This window comes from Tamandua tetradactyla, chromosome 15 (genome assembly GCF_023851605.1).
Source record: "Tamandua tetradactyla isolate mTamTet1 chromosome 15, mTamTet1.pri, whole genome shotgun sequence".
In the NCBI taxonomy this organism is placed as follows: domain Eukaryota; kingdom Metazoa; phylum Chordata; class Mammalia; order Pilosa; family Myrmecophagidae; genus Tamandua; species Tamandua tetradactyla.
Window position 1 is genome coordinate 27,541,233 of NC_135341.1, and position 18,851 is coordinate 27,560,083.

Here is an 18,851-nt window from a genome sequence, read left to right on the forward strand (position 1 = left end):
TTTTTTCAAGTTTAAGAAATATATTTTTATCCCGTCTCAGAAATATTCACAAAATGGATTTTGTACTCATTCAAAATATTCCTCAAAAATTATTATAGCACACTTTTACCATAAATATAAATTGAACAATTTGTTAGAAAGAAGGTCAAAGTTCTTTCTCTTGGGGGGTAGTGATGCATGGTTTGGGAAGGTGAGCATTCCACCACTGAATCACTCAAACTTCTTTTCTTTTCTTTTTTTTTTTTTTGCATTGGCAGGCACCAGGAATCAAACCTGGGTCTCCCGCAAGGCAGGCGAGAATTCTGCCACTGAGTCACTGTTGCACCGCCCTGAAATTTCTTTTGAATAACAGTTTAACAAATAAAAAACCCAACATCCTAAAAATGATTTGAAAATGTCTTTAAAATTCTCTAAAAGGAAAGAATACTGGCAGTTAATAGCATGAAGAGTACTAGCAGTTAATAGCATGGTTACATGTATAAGATATAAGTAATTACCTCAAAACAATATTTGAAAATGAACAGGACACCACCAGAGTGTATCTAGATTGATAACCTTTTAAGAAATAAATTAAGGAGTATTATGAACACTCAACTTGGAGAAGAGGAATGTCTGCCCATTTTTCTATTGTGTTTTTGGACTCATTTTTCTTTAAAAATTTAAGCATTTTAAAATTTTATATGAAATATATGTTGCAGATATTTTTGCCAAGATTTTCGGTTGTCTTTTTCTTTATTAATTTTTTTATTAGAACATTTATAGGTTCAAAGAAAAATCATGCAGAAAGTACAGAGTTCCCATATACTACTCCCTGACCCTACACAAAATTTTTCCTGTTATCAACATTTTGCATTTGTGTGGTACCTTTGTTACAAAATTATTATAATTATAATGAAACAAAATTATTATTATAATTATATTATTTACTATAGTTTCATAATTAACATCAAGTTTCTGTCTTTGTGTTACACAGTTCTGTGGTTTGTTTTTTAAATTTTGTTCCAGTAATATATATACAACCTAGAAATAATTATTTAACAACTGTCATGCATACAATTCAATGATGTTAGATACATTTATAATGTTTCTGTTGTCTTTGATTGTTTTTATGATTCTTTTGTCATGCAAAAATTTTTCTTATTATGTAGTAAAAATTTATCAAAATTTTTTCTTTTTTGCATTTGGAATTCAAAACATAGCTAGAAATTTTTCTTTACATTTATATTACAAAATTTTCCTTACATTGAGAAAGTATTTCTTACATTGAATAAATTATTATGCTTCCAAACATTTATTGTTCTATGTAGAAATAAAAAAGAATGGGGTACTGTTTCATAATCACTAGAATTACTACTATTTAAAAAAACAGAAAATGACTCATAGTCAAATTATACAATAATTCATCTGTGTTTTCTGCTTGTCCTTGCATAGTTTCATTGTTTAATTTAAATTCTTCATCTATTTAGAGTTTATTTTTGTGTGTGGTGTAAGGTATAGATTAAATTTACCCTTTTTCAAATTGTTATCCAGTTGTTCCAGCACTATTTATTTAAATCTTTGCCCTAGTGATTTGAGATGACATATTTATCATATGCTAGATTTTTCTATGTACTGGTCTATTTCTGGACTTTCTATTCTTTTCCACTGGTCTGCTTGTCTCCTGGTGCTCCTCTACCACACTTCTCTAATTATAGAGACTTTATGGGATGTTTTAATATCTCCTAGGGCTAGTCCTCTTTTGAAGATTTTCTTCCTCAGGTATTCTTGTTATTCTTGCGTGTTTATTTTTCCACATGAACTTTAAGATCAACTTGTGTATTTCCATAAAAATGCTTATAGATATTTTTATTGTTATTGTGTTAATTAATTTGCGGACAAATTGAAGTTTTGTTAAAGTGTCCTTACCAAGATCAAGTGATCTTTTCATTTGTTCAAGTCTAATTTTTTTGAACTACTCATTTTTATGGATAATATAAATAATGAAATTGTATCATAGCACTGTTGTACAATAACATACTGTCCAGGGTCTTTGTCTGTTTTGTATACTGTTACATCCTCAGCATTCAGAACAATGTCTCAATAATTTGAAATAATGAATATTTATTGAATAAAGGAATAAAAAGTTAAAGGATCTTTGTTTTGCCATAAGAAATTGAAGAATATTTATTTGGTGAGAACTCACAAATAAAAAGATAAAACGATTTTTTTATAGTCACATTTTTGATCAAATGTTTTTTCTGAAACCAATATAGTCATTAATGTTTTGAGGAGACAAAGCTCAGTAATTGCATCAGAATGCTGCAAAATGCAGAACATTTAATTTTTTTCTCATTACGTTCTCAGTACAACTACATGTATATGAAACGATGTGTAGAAAGTAGTCCTATAGTACCTATTCAGCAAGAATGGCTGGATCACATGTTAATGCTCATACCTCAGTCTTTAAAGGAAGGGAGAGAAAGAGAAGAACTCGTTGAAAGTCTGGTAAATGAGGTGTCAAGTGACTTTGAAAAGAGCATGAAGAGATATTTGGGTAAGTAGCCTTTCACACAGACCAAGTTTTCTTTTCTTACATTTTTTTCCCCCTGTTGAATCAAATGTAGAAATAAACATAGTGAATAATGAAGTAAATTAACATTATATATTTCTTAGATATGATTTGTATTCCAAACTTTTACTTCAAGCCTATAACCTAATCAAAATCTTTGTAATTTAGGACACTGTTTTGCATGTGATTTTTTGTGTACTTATTAGTAGTTTTTTTTTATTTTTAACTTTGTCTTTATGGTTGTAGCTATATTATTTAAAGAATTGCAAAAAAAATTAATGCTTTCACTTGGGGAGAATTATTAGGGTGTTAATCTTTGCTGTTTTTATTGGAATAAACTTTTTTAAATGTCTATACTAGTGAACTTTGAGTAGTTAGAATATGAAAAATTAAGAATTTATTAGAACTTTACTGTGTCTGATTTCACCTCTAACATAAGGCCAAGATACTACCAAGAGTTTCATTTTGCTTCAAATAAACAGGTTTTCTTTTCTTATACCAATTTAAATGCACAGTAGATGATACCTTCTAATGTCAAAAGTCAGAAACTTTGATATAAGTAGGTCCTGCAAGGGTTTTTAAGAAGTATTTATATATGTGTGTGTGTGTGTGTGTGTGTGTGTGTGTGTATTTTAGTGCGGAGTGTTCTCGTGAAGCCTCCAGTTAAATGGCTTGAAGATGAAGGAGGCCCTTTACCTGAATCTCCTTTGTGAGTAAATTATTTTAAAAACAGTACTTCATCTAGTTTTTCATAACGGATTGAAAGTAAATTGACCTTTGTTTAATTCTAAAATTGTGAAGTTTAAAGGTATTTTGACCACATCTAAGTCAACTAGTTCCACACTGCTCTCCAAAGATATCCTATATGCTATACTTGTTTAGTTGCTGCTTACATAATTAGGGGAACCTTTATGAACTTACAGTTCTACTGGCCTTGAATAAGTCTCTGTATGCCAGGCACATTTCTCCATCTTTCTCCCCTATCTTAAAGTCTGTGTTCTTTTAGTTCCATCCAGGTAATTGAGCCAGGGCACAGGAAAAGCTAGCAGGGCTTTCACACCTGGCTCCATCAGCCTTCCTTACCCACAGCTGAAGATAATCCACTTTTGAGCTCTTGATGTGTTTTCATTAAATCTTTATCTCCCAAGGTTCCCATTGCTGACTACCTTTCCCTGTTCTCAGTCCCCAGTTATCTCACTTTAATACTAATTCCAAATCATAAACAATATTTCTTATAATTTAGAGTTTATTGTTTGATTCCTGTTTGATACTGTGCTTTGTTTTTCCAGAGGTCTAGATTATGCTAATCCTTGGCATTTTAGCTATGTGCAGGCAAGAAATCAAATATTAGCTAATTTGCACATTTTTCATCCAACCATGAAAATGTTACTGGAACTTGGTTATATAACGTTTGCTAATACAGTTTTGCTGGACTTAACAGGAATAAGGTAAAACCCCATATTTATTAATAAATGTTTAAGATTGAAATGCTTTCTTGCTTCAGTCTTTATATTTTTGACTGTATAATTGTTTAAACTTTGGTAAATCTTCAAAAAATTTTCTTTCAATTTTAGAATTTTTAAATTTTACTTGTTTCAATAATTTTATATCAAGACCAATATTTTTCATTTACTTCAAATCATTTTCTTCTCATAGAGCAAAAGGTCCAATTGATTGTGAATCACTAAAAAATGATCTATCAATACAAGCTAAAAAGGCAGAAGAGAAAATAATGAATACATGGTATCCAAAAGTTATAAGTCTCTTTACCAAGAAGGATGCACTCGAAGGCATTAAACCTGAAAAATTGGATGCTTTTTATAACTGTGTTTCTACACTTATGTCAAATCAGGTAAATAGTTTTTATATATTTTAAAATATAATATTATTAAAGTTAATCCAGCTCCACAGAGCAGGTAAATGAGCTCTGGGCACATGCTATGCCTCTGGAGCACATGCCATATGGAGATAGTCCTAGACCCCCTCCATACCCCATTACTTAAATGAGAAAGATATGAATAATTTTCTCAATAAGGCAGGAGTATAGATTTTTCTGGGGTATTTTTTAAAAATTAGCTAAGTATTTAAAATAAAATTCTATTTATATATCATGCTAAGTAATTATTTTGAAATAAATTAAGAAATACCTTTTGCTATACCTTTATTTGAATGTTTGGCAGAAATGCTTAATTTCTGAAGCAGTCTGAAATGAGAGGAAAGTCTGGAAGTGTGTGTCATAATTATGAATGATTACTTAGCTCATGCTTAAAGATAGTAAACTAATTATCTGTAGCTTTAGTGGAGTATGTTAACAAAGGGGCTATACTATATACAATCATCTTCAGGAACAAGGCTATTGGAACACAGGTCTACAGTTCAGGTTCTTGCCTCTAGGCACTCCAATACAACATAAATGAAAAAGGGGATCTCCATATAATGCATAAGATATCCAGGATAACCTCTTAACTCTGTTTGAAATCTCTCAGCCACTGACACTTTATTTTGTATCATTTCTCACTTCCCCCTTTTGGTCAAGAAGGTTTTCTCAAACCCTTGATGCTGGGTCCCATTTCATCTCAGGATTGCTGTCCCATGTTGCCAGGGAGGTTTATACCTGGGAATCATGTCCCACATAGAGGGTAAGGGCGGTGAGTTCACTTACCGTGTCGGCTTAGAGAGAGGGAGGCTACATCTGAGCAACAAAAGAGGTTCTCTGGGGGTGCCTCAGACCTAGTTTTAAGTAGGCTTAGCCTATCCTTTGCAGGAATAAGTTTCATTGGGGTGACCCCCAAGGTCAAGGACTCAGCCTATTGATTTGGTTGTTCCCACTGCTTGTTAGAATATAATAAATTCTCCAAATGGGGAAGTTGAATATTGCCCCCTTACTCCCCATTCCCCCAAGGGGACTTTGAAAATATTTCTTTATTCACTGTCCCAATCGCTCTAGGATTTATCAGGGCAGATAAGGAAATTTTGAAGATAATTTAGATCCACGTTTGGCTAAATTTCCAACAGTTTATTCTGCATAAGAATGCATTATTCATACTTTGGTAACTTATTATGCATACTGGTAAGTTCCAGTTGCTTCACCCTTACCTGCTGCTGTACTTGAAAACTTACCCTTAAAAACAAGCAAACAGACAACAAACCTGACTTATGGTGTTTGCTGATTTCCATGGTATAAATATTCTCACTTTGATGGATTTCAGGATTCTAAAGGCTTAACAACTGGTTTGCAAAATTCTTGATATTTAACTCTTGTAATGGTAGGAAACAGCTCCAGCTCACGCCATCTGTCAGGTGTCAGGTGTACCCCACTCCCAGTCTTCACTATGTTATTTGGCCTTCTCATACATTTTCTGTACCAGCACAAATTGCTGAAGAATGTGGAAACTTCTGAGTTGCTATTTTAAGATTGTTGACAGTCTATTTTAAAAATGTTGATAGGTATTATGCTGTTTATTGCTTTAGTTTTACTTATTAATAATGTATTGTGCTGAATGAGGATAATTTTCAGAGCTAAAAAGATTGATAGAATGATTTAATTATAGACAGACAATAGTTCACTGATTCTAGTTAGAGGCTGAGATTATTTGTACTTTCTAAAATAGTAGTAATTTATGATATTGTGCAGCTAAAGGATCTCTTAAGAAGAACTGTAGAAGGATTTGTAAAACTGTTTGACCCAGAAGACCAATGTGGGCTGCCAATATTTAAAATGGAATTGACATTTGATGATGAGAAAATGGAATTTTATCCTACTTTTCAAGATTTGGAAGTTGTTGTTTTGGGTTTGGTAGAGCGGATAGCTGAAGCTCTGCAGGTATTCTATCATTTTTACCTGTTGGATTTCTTTATATGGCTTCCTTTTTATTTTAATGCAATTTTATTGCTATGTATTATATATTCATATACAATGTAATCATCCCAAATGTACAGTTAATTGTTTACAGTATCATGATATAGTTGTGCATTATCACCACAATCAACTTTTTTCTTTTTTTTATGAAAAATAACATATATCTAAAAAAGCAATAAATATCAAAGCACACCACAACAGTTAGTTGTAGAACAGATTTCAGAGTTTTGTATGGGTTACAGTCCTAAAATTTTGGGGTTTTTTTTACTACTAGCTGCTCCAAGACACTAGAGAGTAAAAGAAATAACAATGTAATGATTCAGCAATCATGCTCATTTGTTAAACCCTACCTCCTCTGTGTAATTCAACCATCTCCTTTGACCTTTCTCCCACTCTTTAGGGGTATTTGGGCTATGCCCATTCTAACTTTTTCATGTTGAAAGGAACTGTTGATAATATGGCATAGGGGGAAGGAACTAGTTGATATTTTGGAGAGGCTGGTTCCTCTGCATTTCAGGATTTATCTGGTCTAGGAACCCATCTGGATGTTTTAGTTTTCTGGAAAGTAATCCTAGTGCATGGAACCTTTGTAGAATCTTATATAATGCCCTACATGTTCTTTAGGATTGGCAAGAATGGTTTTGGTTGGGGGTTGGCAAGTTATGATTGGTAGCAATGTCTAAGAGTGACCTCCAGAGTAGCCTCTCAACTCTATTTGAACTCACTCAGCCACTGGTACCTTTTTTGTTCCACTTATTTTCCCCCTTTTGGTCAGGATTGAATTGTTGATCCCACAGTCCCAGGGCCAGGCTTATCCCTGGGAGCCATCTTCCATGCCACTAGGGAGACTTTCACCCCTGGATGTCATGTCTCACATACTGGGGAGAGCAATGATTTCATTTGCAGAGTTGGGCTTAGAGAGAGGCCACATCTGAGCAACAAAAGAGGTCCTCTGGAAGTAATTCTTAGGCATACCTATGCAACTCTGCTGCATAAATAAGCTTCACAAGAGTAAGCCTCAAGATCAAGGTTTGGGCCTATTGATTTGAGTGTCCCTAATGTTTGACACAGTATCTGGGGTTTCCTCATGGTTAAGTTTAATAGTTTCATATTTTTCTCCCATACCTCAAGGGACTTTGCCAATACTTTTTGATTGTCGGCTTAATGTACTCTGAAATGTATCTGGGCATCACATTAAGCTATATAGGATTAAAGGCCCTTATTCTTATTCTGGGCTCCCTGTGTTTAGATTGTTTAAATGATCTATCCAGACAAGTTGAATTAGCTTATGTGCTACAGAAAATTTAGGTTCTGGACAAAATAAGCCTTTCTCCTTTTGTTCTCAAAGAGTAGATGAGGTTCTAAAATACAGTGTCTTCGTTACCCCTGTATTCTGAATTGCCTTAATCCCAACCTGATCAGCTTTGTTCTTACCTCTAAATACCAGTTTATACATATATAAATCAGCCTCTCAAAATCCAGAAATAACAATTACTGCTCCAGACTAAATGTGACTGCTATAAGAGCTTACAATCTAGGCCCCAATTTTTTAATAAATATTTTATAAATGAGACCATACAATATTTGCCCTTTTGTCTCTGGCTTATTTTGGCTCACCAGATGTCTCACAGGTTCATTCACAATGTTGCATGCCTCACAACTTCATCCCTTTTAGTAGTAGCACACTATTCGATCATTCGTACATGCCATCGTTTGCCATTCTGGTTTTCAGTCAGTGTATCCTTCAGCCACCTCTGTCCACTGGGCATCATGTATAATGTACAAAGTCAGCAGTCTATCAACACTCTCAATTTTAGACAATTTCATAGTTCCCAATAGAAAATATATGGCTTCTTTTTAAAAATTATTTGAGTTAAATCATCTTCGTCTTTATACAGTGTATATAAGTACATAAAATTTTATAACCCTTTATTTTATTCACCTATCCAAGTTATTTTCAGTTAGAAAATTCTTTCTCTTCAAAAAGGTTTTCTTGCTAGAGATGATATTTCCTTCGTCAAACTTCTATTGTATTTATGAATTGATATTTTTGTTCCTGTCTCATCTCCCCTACTGGGTTGTGAGCTTCTTAAGGGCAAGATCCAAGTCATGTTTGTTCTTTCTGGGGCTTTTTCTAGTATAATCGCTTCAACCTATAACTACTCAATAAATATTTATAAATGATAGAAGCATAATCCCACTTGCATTTTCTATTAGAGTCCAAACTACACCACTTTAAATTATTATTTTGCATCAATTTATCTTTTCTTAGACTATTGAAATCTGAAAAGAATGTTTTAAAAAATAATATAAAATATAGTATAAGATCTAATTATAGATCAGTTGCACAGTTGTGTGTCTGTTTCATAAACTGTTATTTTAATTTGCATTAGAATGTCCAAACAATACCTTCTTGGCTATCAGGAACTTCGGCAACTGTAACTCTTGACACAGAACTTCCTGAACATGTGATGCAGTGGGCTGTTACTATGTTGAAGATGGCAATACATCAGAATTTAGAAGGCCCAAGAAAACAATATAACTCATATGGTATATATGATATATATATATATATATATATAATATTTCTTTTTTGAACATGCAAGGCTGTCATTGTATTTTTACTAGAATTTGGCCAGATACTTGTCTGGTACTATCATGAAAGAGAAGGGAGAGCTATAAGTGAACATAGGCATGTTTTTTTTGCAAAAGCAAGGATCAAAGTCAAGACATTTAAATTCTGTTGTCAATCCAAAGGGTGAATATAAGCTGGAGAAGGGTTTAAAGGTAGAAAGGAAAGATGTTGAAATAGGAGGCAGCTAAATCAAAAGTGAAAGCAAGGTAATTTCTGAGCATAACTTTGAAAATCCGTAGCTCAATTTTTTTTGGTCAATAGTCTTTTCAAGAATGTGGAGTCAGGATGAATAGGTATTAGATCCTCAGCTATTCTTTTGCCTTTACTTAGAAATGTCTGTTTAACTTGGTTTACTTGCTAAATCTATTTCATTTATTCCATTCTAACTATTCCTTTGAAATGTCATAATTCATATATGTTAATATTCTATTAATAATAATATATATGTAGGCTCTCCCAGTCCATGACTTGATCATTGTAAAAAAAAGAATCAGGTGTTACTGAGATTTTAATTAGATTATTGCTCTTCAGTTGAAAAATATAATTGGCTCCTTGATGGGACAGCAGATGAGCAGATACAGACTTTTCAGGCAGAAGATCATATTTTTGATGAATACACACAGGTAAGTGGTAATTCTATTTTCATTAATGTTTTTTTGAATTTTTTTCTTAAAACTTTTTATTTTTAAATAACTTCAAACTTACAGAACAATTGCAAAAATAATATAAAACCCAAACAGAATAGCAACTGATCTGCTGTCACAGATGCGTATATCCACCAATTACATATTTTGCCTCATTTGCTATATTATTTGATGTAATCATCTATCTATCTATGTCTATCTATTATCTACCATCTATCATCATCATCTATCAGTTTAATAAACATTTGAGAATAGGTTTTATATATCATTCTCCTTGAAACCATAATACCCATTTCTTTCCTAAGAACAAGGATATTCATTTATGTAACCCCTTAGATACAATTATTGAGTTCAAGAAATTTAACACTGATATCAACTTACAGACTATATTCCCATTTTTTCATGTGTCCCTGTGCTGGTTTGAAAATATTATGTACCCTAGAAAAGCCATGTTTTAATCCTGATCCAATTTTGTGGGAGCATCTTTTTCTTTTTTTCATCCTAATTCAATACTATAGGATGGAAACTTCTGATTCAGTTATCTCCATGGAGATGTAACACATAATTGTGGGTGTTATCTTTTAATTCCAGGTATGTCTTGATTAGTTTACTGGAATCCTTTAAAAGAGGAAACATATTGGAGACAGCCAGAAGTAATAGAAACAATGGAAGCTTCAGAACTTACATAAACTTCACAGCAGAGCTCACACAGATGTGGACACGTGGAGAACAAACACATGGATGTTTGGAAGTGCTTGGAGCACAGCAGATATTGCCATGAGATGTTAAGCAAGCCAGAACCCGGAGAGAGCCAAGGAAAGCAAAGAGATGAAAGCCAGTCCTGGAGAAGCAAAGTGAGGGACCCCCACAGGGAGAGAAGCTGAAGGCAACAGAGCCCAGGAGCAAGGGATGAGCAGATGCCAGCCATGTGACTTCCCAGCTGACAGAGGTGTTTCAGACTGTTCTAGTTTGCTAGCTGCTGAACTGTGACATACCAGAAACAGAATGGTGTTTTGTTTTTTGTTTCTGGATTCTTTTTTTTTCTTACATCGGCAGACACCGGAAATCCAACCTGGGTCTCCAGCATTACAGACGAGAACTCTGTCACTGCACCACCACGGCACCCCAGAATGACTTTTAAAAGGAGGAATGTATTAAATTGCAAGTTTGCAGTTCTAAGGCTGTGAAAGTGTCTAAATTAAATCAAGGCTATAGAAATGTCTAAATTAAGGTACCAGCAAGAAGTTAGCCTTCACTAAAGAAAGGCCATTGAAGTTTAGGGTTTCTCTCTCAACTGGAAAGGCACATGGCGAACATGGCTATGTCTGCTAACTTTCTCTCCAGTCTTCTTATTCCATGAAGTTCCCCTGGGGGTATATTCCTTCTTCAACTCCCAAGATCTCTGGCTGCATGGGCTCTCATCGTTCTCTTGGCTCTGATGTTCTCTCCAAAATATTTCCTCTTTTAAAGGGCTCCAGTAAACTAATCAAGAGCCACTTAGAATGGGTGGAGTCACATCTCCCTCTAATCAAAGGTTAATACCCATAATTGGGCATGCCGCATCTCCATGGAGATAATCTGATCAAGTTTCCAACCTATAGTGGTGAATAGGTATTGAAAGAAACAGCTGTCTCCATAAGATGGATCAGGAATAGAACATGGCTTTTCTAGGGCACATAATCCCTTCAATCCAGTTGGGCCTTCCTTGAGGAAGGTAATCTCTTGTTGGTGCCTTAATTTGTACACTTTCACTTTCTTAGACCAGTGAACTTGTAATTTATTAAATTTTCCTTTATAAAAGCCATTCCAGTTCTGGTGTATTGCATTCTGGCAGTTTGCTAATGAACAGTCACAATAATATCCTTTTTGGACCCTTTTTCCTCCAATATTAAATTCAGTTCAGGGTCATGTGTTGGGTTTAAGTGTCATTGTCTCTTTAATTGCCCCCCCTGTTTTTTAAATTGTGGAAACACATATACCCCATAAATATTCCCATCTCAACCACTTCCAAGTAAATTATTCATAGAATTAATCACATTCACAATCTTGTGGTACACTCAGCGCTAACTATTTCTAGAACATTCCCACTAACAAAGAGAAGCTGTTCACCCATTATGCATTAACTCCCTATCCCTCCCTACACTACTGTCCATGTTAACAGGTACTCTACCTACTGTCTCTATGCATTTTATAGCATAATACAGCTATTTCATATAAGTGGTATAATACCGTACCTCTCGCTTTCTTTCTGAATTTCTTCACTCAATATTATGTCTTAAAGTTTATTCCATATAGTAGCATGTATTAGAACTTCATTCCTTTTTAAGGCTAAAGAGGAATTTCATTGTATGTATATACGACATTTTATTTGTCCATTCATCTGCTGATGGGCATCTGGGTTGCTTCTACCTTTTTGTCTATTTGGAATAATACTGCTATGAACATTGGTTACAAATACCTGTTTGAGACCCTGCTTTCAGTTACTTTAAGTATATAATCATACCTCTGACATGCTTTCTATTACTGTAGAGTAGATTTTTATTTTCTAGAGTTTCATATAAATGGATTCATATAGGACATACACTTTTGTGTCTGTGTGGTTTCTTTTATTAGCATAAAGTTTTTGAGATTTTTTTTTGTTATTGTGTGTATCAGTAGTTGATTACTTTTATTGGTGAATAGCGTTCCATTTTATACAATGATTTGTATATCTTTTACCTCCTGATGGACATTTGGGTTGTTTCCAGTTTGGGGCTATTATAAATAAATTTGCTATGAACATTTGTATACAAATCTTGGCATGGAAATATGCTTTCATTTCTCTTCCTAGGAGTGAGATACCTGGGTTCTGTGAGAAGTCCTTTATTCAAAATAGTATTTCCCAGTTTGTGGCTTGCCTTTTCATTTTTGTAACAATTTTTTTTTTCAGAAGAGGCAATTTCAGATTTAATGAATTCTTTGTCTATTCCAAGTTCACAAAGACTTTCTCTTATGTTTCTCCCAGAACTTTTATAGTTTTAGCTTTTACATTTAGGTCTATGATACTTATTTAATTTTTGTATATGGTATGAAATATGGATCATGGTTCAATTTTTTTTCTTATGGGGATCCAGCCATTCCAGCATCATTTATTGAAAATACCACCTTTTCCCCAATTAAATTATCTTGGAATCTTTGTTTAATATTAATTGACTCTACATTTGTGGGTCTATTTGTGGATTCTCTATTCTGGTTCATAGATCTATACATCTATTCATATGCTAATACAACACTGTCTTGATTTTTGTACTCTTTTTAATTTTTAACTTTTTTATTGTATAGTACAACATATATACAAAGCAAAGAAGTAAAAAAGCAATGGTTTTCAAAGCACCCTTCAACAAGTAGTTACAGGACAGATCCCAGAGTTTGTCATGGGCTACCACACGATCCTCACATATTTTTCCTTCTAGCTGCTCCAGAATATAGGAGGCTAGAGGGCTTAGAGCTTTTTTAATCATTACGATCGACTTTTTTCCTTCTTTTTTTTGTGAAAAAATATATATATATACAAAAAAGCTATAAATTTCAAAGCAAAAACCACAATTAGTTGTAGAGCATATTTCAGAGTTTGACATGTTACAATTTCACGTTTTTACTTCTAGCTGCTCTAAAATACTGGAGACTGAAAGAGATATCAATTTAATGATTCAGCATTCATATTTATTTGTTAAATCCTATCTTCTCTGTATAACTCCATCATCACCTTTGATCTTTTCATACCTCTCTTTAGGGGTGTTTGGCTATGATGATTCTCAATTTTTCATATTGGAAGGGTCTGTCACTAATATGAGATAGGGAGATGGAACTATCCGATGTTCTGGAGAGGCTGGGCTGGGTTTCAGGACTTTTCTGTACCAAGGACCCATCTGGAGATTGTAGGTTTCTGGAAAGTTACTCTGGTGCATGGAACCCTTGTGGAATCTTATATATTGCCCTAGGTGTTCTTTAGGATTGGCTGGAATGGTCCTGGTTGGGGGTTGGTGGGTTATGATAGGTAGCAAGGTCTACCTGAAGCTTGCGAGAGAGCAACCTCCAGAGTAGCTCTGGACTCTATTTGAACTCTCTCTGCCACTGATACTTTATTAATTATACTTCTTTTCCCCATTTTGGTGAAGATGGAATTGTTGATCCCGTGGTGCCAGGTCTGGATTCATCCTTGGGAGTTATCTCCCATGTCGCCAGGGAGACTTTCACCCCTGAGTGTCATGTCTCATGTATGGGGAGGGAAATGATTTCACTTGTAGAGTTGGGCTTAGAGAGACTGAGGCCACATCTGAGCAACAAAAGAGGTTCTCCAGAAGTAATTCTTAGGCATGCCTATAGGTAGTCTAAGCTTCTCTGCTAGTTACATAAACTTCTCAAGAGTAAGCCTCATGATCGAGGGCATGGCCTATTGATTTGGGTATCCCTAAAGTTTAACACAGGATCAGGGGATTCCTTGATGACAAGGTTTAATAGTTCCATATTCTTTCTCCCATCCCTCAGAGGACTTTGCCAATACTTTTTGATTATCTACTTAATATATTCTAGGATGTATCCAGACATTACAATAGTCTATACAGGATTAAAGGCTCTCTTTCTTATTCTGTACTTCCTGTGTTTCAATTATTCAAATGACCTATACAGAGAGGTTGAATTATATTTTGCAGTACAGAAAATTTCAGTTCCAGACCAAATAAATCTTTCTTCCATTAGTCTCAAAGAGTATGTGTGATTCTAAAATATACACACTGTCTTCCTTACCCCTATGTTCTGAATTACTTTAACCCCAACCTGTTTGGCTTCATTCTTATTGCTAAATATCAGGTTACATATATAAAACAGCCTCTCAAAATCCAGAAATAATAATCACCATTCCAGACTTAATGGATCTTCCCTAAAAGCTTACAATCTAGACCCCTGTTTTCTTATAAGCATTGTATAAAGGTGACTGTACCATTCTTATTCTTTTGTTTCTGGCTTATTTTGTCTCACCAAATGTTCCACGTGTTCATTCACATCATTGCATCTCATGACTTTGTTCGTTTTTGCAGCAGTACAACCTTCATTCATAAGTATATACTGTCGTTTGCCAATCTACTTCTCCATCAGTGCTTCCTATAGCCATCTGCATTCATTGGGCATCATGTAGAGGGCCCAAAAGTCCACAGTCCATCAATATTCTCAATTTTAGATAATTTCATTATTCCCAAGAGAAAGAAAATCAATAAATACACCCTCGCTAAATGAGAAACCTAAACCTCCTCTTAACTCTTGTCCCTCCCCCCATTATTTACCTCTGCTGTTGCTGTGGTAGTGCTGATGGTTTCCTTTTGAACATAGTTCAGAGCATGCAATAGTAGTTTTCCCTCTGTACCCTGGATTTAAACACTCTTTGTACAAGAATCATATCTTTGAAGGAATTCTTGTGAGAGCTAATTCATATGTCTAGTGTGAATCAGTGGGACATGTAGGTCTATATGACCCCTTTCAATCTTGTTCATCTTCAAAATGCTAATATTACTTTTAGACCCACTAGAGAACCACCTTCACTCCTGTCTATTCCCTTACATTGGAGTTTAACCTTGTTAGATAAAGGTTCACCCATCTCTACCTTCTTTGTATCTCTAAGTCTCCTATATTCTGTGTTATAAGCCTCTGATTATACCTTTATGCTGGTCATAAAAGTGGAATCATACAGTATCTGTCCTTTTGTGTCTGGCTAATTTTGCTCAGCATTATGTCCTCAAGGCTCATCCATCTTGTCATGTGCTTTAGGACATCATTTTGTCTTACTGCTGCACAATATTCCATCGTATGTATATACCACGTTTTGTTGATCCATTCATCTGTTGATGGACATTTGGTTTGTTTCATCTTTTGGCGATTATGAATAATGCTGCTATGAACATCGGTATGCAAATGTCTGTTTGTGTCATTGCTTTCAGCTCTTCTGGGTATATACCAAGTAGTGCTGGGTCATAGGGCAACTCGATATTTAGTTTCCTAAGGTACCACCAAACAGTCTTCCATTGTGGTTGCACCATTATACATTCCCACCAGCAGTGCGTAAGTGTCCCAGTTTCTCCACATCCTCTCCAACACTTATAGTTTCCTGTTTGTTTAATAGCAGCCATTCTTATAGGTATCTCATTGTAGTCTTGATCTGCATTTCCCTTATGGCAATTAAATAAGCATCTCTTCATGTGCTTTTGAGCCATTTGTATTTGCTCTCCAGAAAAATGCCTATTCATATTTTTAACACATTTTATAGTTGGGTTGTTCGTTCTTTTTGAGTTATATGATTTCTTTGTATATACAGGAAATCAAACCTTTGTCTGATATGTGATTTCCAAATATTTTCTCCCATTGAGTTGGCTGCCTCTTCACCTTTTTGACAGTCTTTTGAAGTGCAGAAGCATTTGATTTAGAGGAGTTCCCTTTTATCTATTTTTTCTTTTGTTGCTTGTGCTTTAGGTATAAAGTTTAGGACGTTATCTCCTATTACTAGGTCTTGAAGATGTTTCCCTACATTTTCTTCTAGAAATTTATGGTGCTAGTTCTTATGTTTAGGTGTTTGATCCATTTTGAGTTAATTTTTGTATTGGGTGTAAGATAGGAGTCCTCTTTCATTCTTTTAGCTATTGATATCCAGCTCTTCCATGCCCAATTATGAAAAGACTGTTTTATCCCAGTTCAAAGGATTTGGGGACCTTGTCAAAAATCAGTTAACTATAGATTTGCTGGCCTATTTCTGCACTCTCGATTTCATTCCATTGGTCAATGCATCTATGTTTGTGCCAGAACCATGCTGTATTGACCACTGTGGCTTTATAATAGGTTTTAAAGTCAGGGAGTGTTAATCCTCCCACTTCATTCTTCTTTTTTAGGATGCTTTTAGCTATCTGGGGTCTCTTTCACTTCCAGATGAATTTGTTAGTTAGCTTTTCCAAATCTTCAAAGCAGGTTGTTGGAATTTGATTGGTACTGTGTTGCATCTGTAGATCAATTTGTGAGGAACTGACATCTTAACTATATTTAGCATTCCTATCCATGAGCAGGGAATGTCTTTCCACCTATTTAGATATCCTTTGATTTCTTTTAGCAATGTTATGTAGTTTTCTGTGTACAAGTCCTTTATGTCCCTAGTTAAGTTCATTCCTAAGTACTTGATTCTTTTAGGTGCTATTTTAAATGGAATTTTTCCCTTAACTGACTCCTCAGCTAGGTCATTGCTTGTGTATAGAAATGTTACTGATTTTTGCACATTAATTTTATATCCCTCCACTGCTAGGTCATTGCTTGTGTATAGAAATGTTACTGATTTTTGCACATTAATTTTATATCCCACCACTATGCTGAATTTATTAGCTCAAGTAAATTTGCTGTTACTTGATCTTCCAAGTAACAAGATCTTGATACTTGATCTTATATCAAGGATCTTCCAAGGATAGTATCTTATCATCTGCAAATAATGAGGGTTTTACTTCTTTCTTTCCAATTGGATGTCTTTTATTTCTTTGTCCTGCCTGATTGCTCTAGCTAGGAATTCTAGCACAATGTTGAATAATAGTAGTGTGACAATGGGCCTCCTTGTCTTGTTCCTGATCTTAGGAGGAAAGCTTTCAGTCTTTTTCCATTAAGTACAATGCTGGCTATTGGTTTTTCATATATTCGCTTTACCATATTGAGGGAGTTATCATTTGGAGTTTTTTTTATCTGAAAAGGATGCTGATTTTTTTTTTAACATGGGCAGGCACTGGGAACTGAACCTGGTCTCCAGCATGGCAGGCAAGCACTTTGTCACTGAGCCACTATTGCCCTCCCAGGATGCTGAATTTTATCGAATGTTTCTTCAGCATCAGTTGAGATGATCATGTGATTTTTTTCCTTTTGAGTTGTTAATGTGCTGCATTACATTAATTGATTTTCTTGTGTTGAACTATCCTTGCATTCCTGGTATAAACCCCACTTGGTCATGGTGTATAATTCTTTTAATGTGTTGTTGGATTCTATTTGCTAATATTTTATTGAGAATTTTTGCATCTACGTTCATTAGGGAGATTGCCTGTAGTTTTCCTTTCTTATAGAATCTCTACCTGGTTGTGGTATAAAAATGATATTAGCTTCATAAAATGAGTTAGGTAAAGTTCCTTTTTCCTAAATTTTTTTGAAAAGTTTGAGCAGGATTGGTGTTGGTTCTTTTTGGAATATTTTATAAAATTCCCCTGTGAAGCCATCTGGCTCTGGGGTAGTGTGACAATGGGCCTCCTTGTCTTGTTCCTGATCTTAGGAGGAAAGCTTTCAGTCTTTTTCCATTAAGTACAATGCTGGCTATTGGTTTTTCATATATTCGCTTTACCATATTGAGGGAGTTATCATTTGGAGTTTTTTTTTTTCCTTTGTAGGAAGATTTTTGATGACTGTTTGAATCTCTTTACTTGTGATTGTTTTGTTGAGATCTTCTATTTTTTCCTGAGTCAGTGTAGCTTGTTTGTGAATCTCCAGGAATTTGTCCATTTCATCTAAGTTGTCTAGTTTGTTGGTGTATAGTTTTTCATAGTATCCTCTTATGATTTATTTCTTAAGGGTCTGTGGTAATGTACACCTTCTCATTTCTGATTTTGTTTATTTGCATCCTCTCTCTTTTTTTCTTTGTCAGTCTTGCTAGTGGCCCATCAATTTTATTGATTTTCTCAAAGAACCAACTTTTGGTTTTATTGATTCTATTATTCTTTTGTTCTCCCATTCATTTATCTCTGCTTTAATCTTCATTATTTCTCTTCTTCTATTTGCTTTTGGATTAGTTTGCTGTTCTTTTTCAAGTTCCTCCAGGTTTGCTGTTAAGTCCTCAATTTTTGCTCTTTCTTGTTTTTTTTTAATATAGGCATTTAAGGCATTAAAATTCCCTCTCAGAACAGCCTTTGTCACATCCCATAAGTTCTGATAAGTTGTATTCTCATCTTCATTCATCTCCAGAGACCTTCTGATTTCTCTAGCAATTTCTTCTTTGACCCACTGGTTGTTTAAGAGTTTGTTATTTAATCTCCATATATTTGTGAACGTTCTCATTCTTTGGTGGTCATTGAGATCCAGCTTCATTCCATTGTGATCAGAGGAAATGCTTTGAATAATTTCAGTGTT

General features: G+C 34.6%; 1 protein-coding gene across 9 annotated transcripts in view; it reads left to right on the forward strand.

Annotated features, from left to right (window-relative positions):
• Nucleotides 1-18,851, forward strand: part of DNAH12 (dynein axonemal heavy chain 12) — a 313,559-nt gene that overhangs the window by 40,015 nt on the left and 254,693 nt on the right. For 8 of the 9 annotated variants that reach the window (XR_013162717.1, XM_077128914.1, XM_077128917.1 and 5 more), the window contains exons 5-11: nucleotides 2,344-2,533; nucleotides 3,185-3,257; nucleotides 3,838-3,996; nucleotides 4,205-4,400; nucleotides 6,183-6,371; nucleotides 8,801-8,957; nucleotides 9,574-9,665. Coding sequence is in view for 8 of the 9 variants with exons in the window: in XM_077128914.1 (XP_076985029.1) it covers nucleotides 2,344-2,533; nucleotides 3,185-3,257; nucleotides 3,838-3,996; nucleotides 4,205-4,400; nucleotides 6,183-6,371; nucleotides 8,801-8,957; nucleotides 9,574-9,665 (1,056 nt within the window). In the remaining variant the exon portion in view is untranslated. Of the gene's footprint in view, nucleotides 1-2,343; nucleotides 2,534-3,184; nucleotides 3,258-3,837; nucleotides 3,997-4,204; nucleotides 4,401-6,182; nucleotides 6,372-8,800; nucleotides 8,958-9,573; nucleotides 9,666-10,277; nucleotides 11,598-18,851 lie in introns of those variants that run through there. The other variant, XM_077128921.1, reaches the window with a different exon arrangement.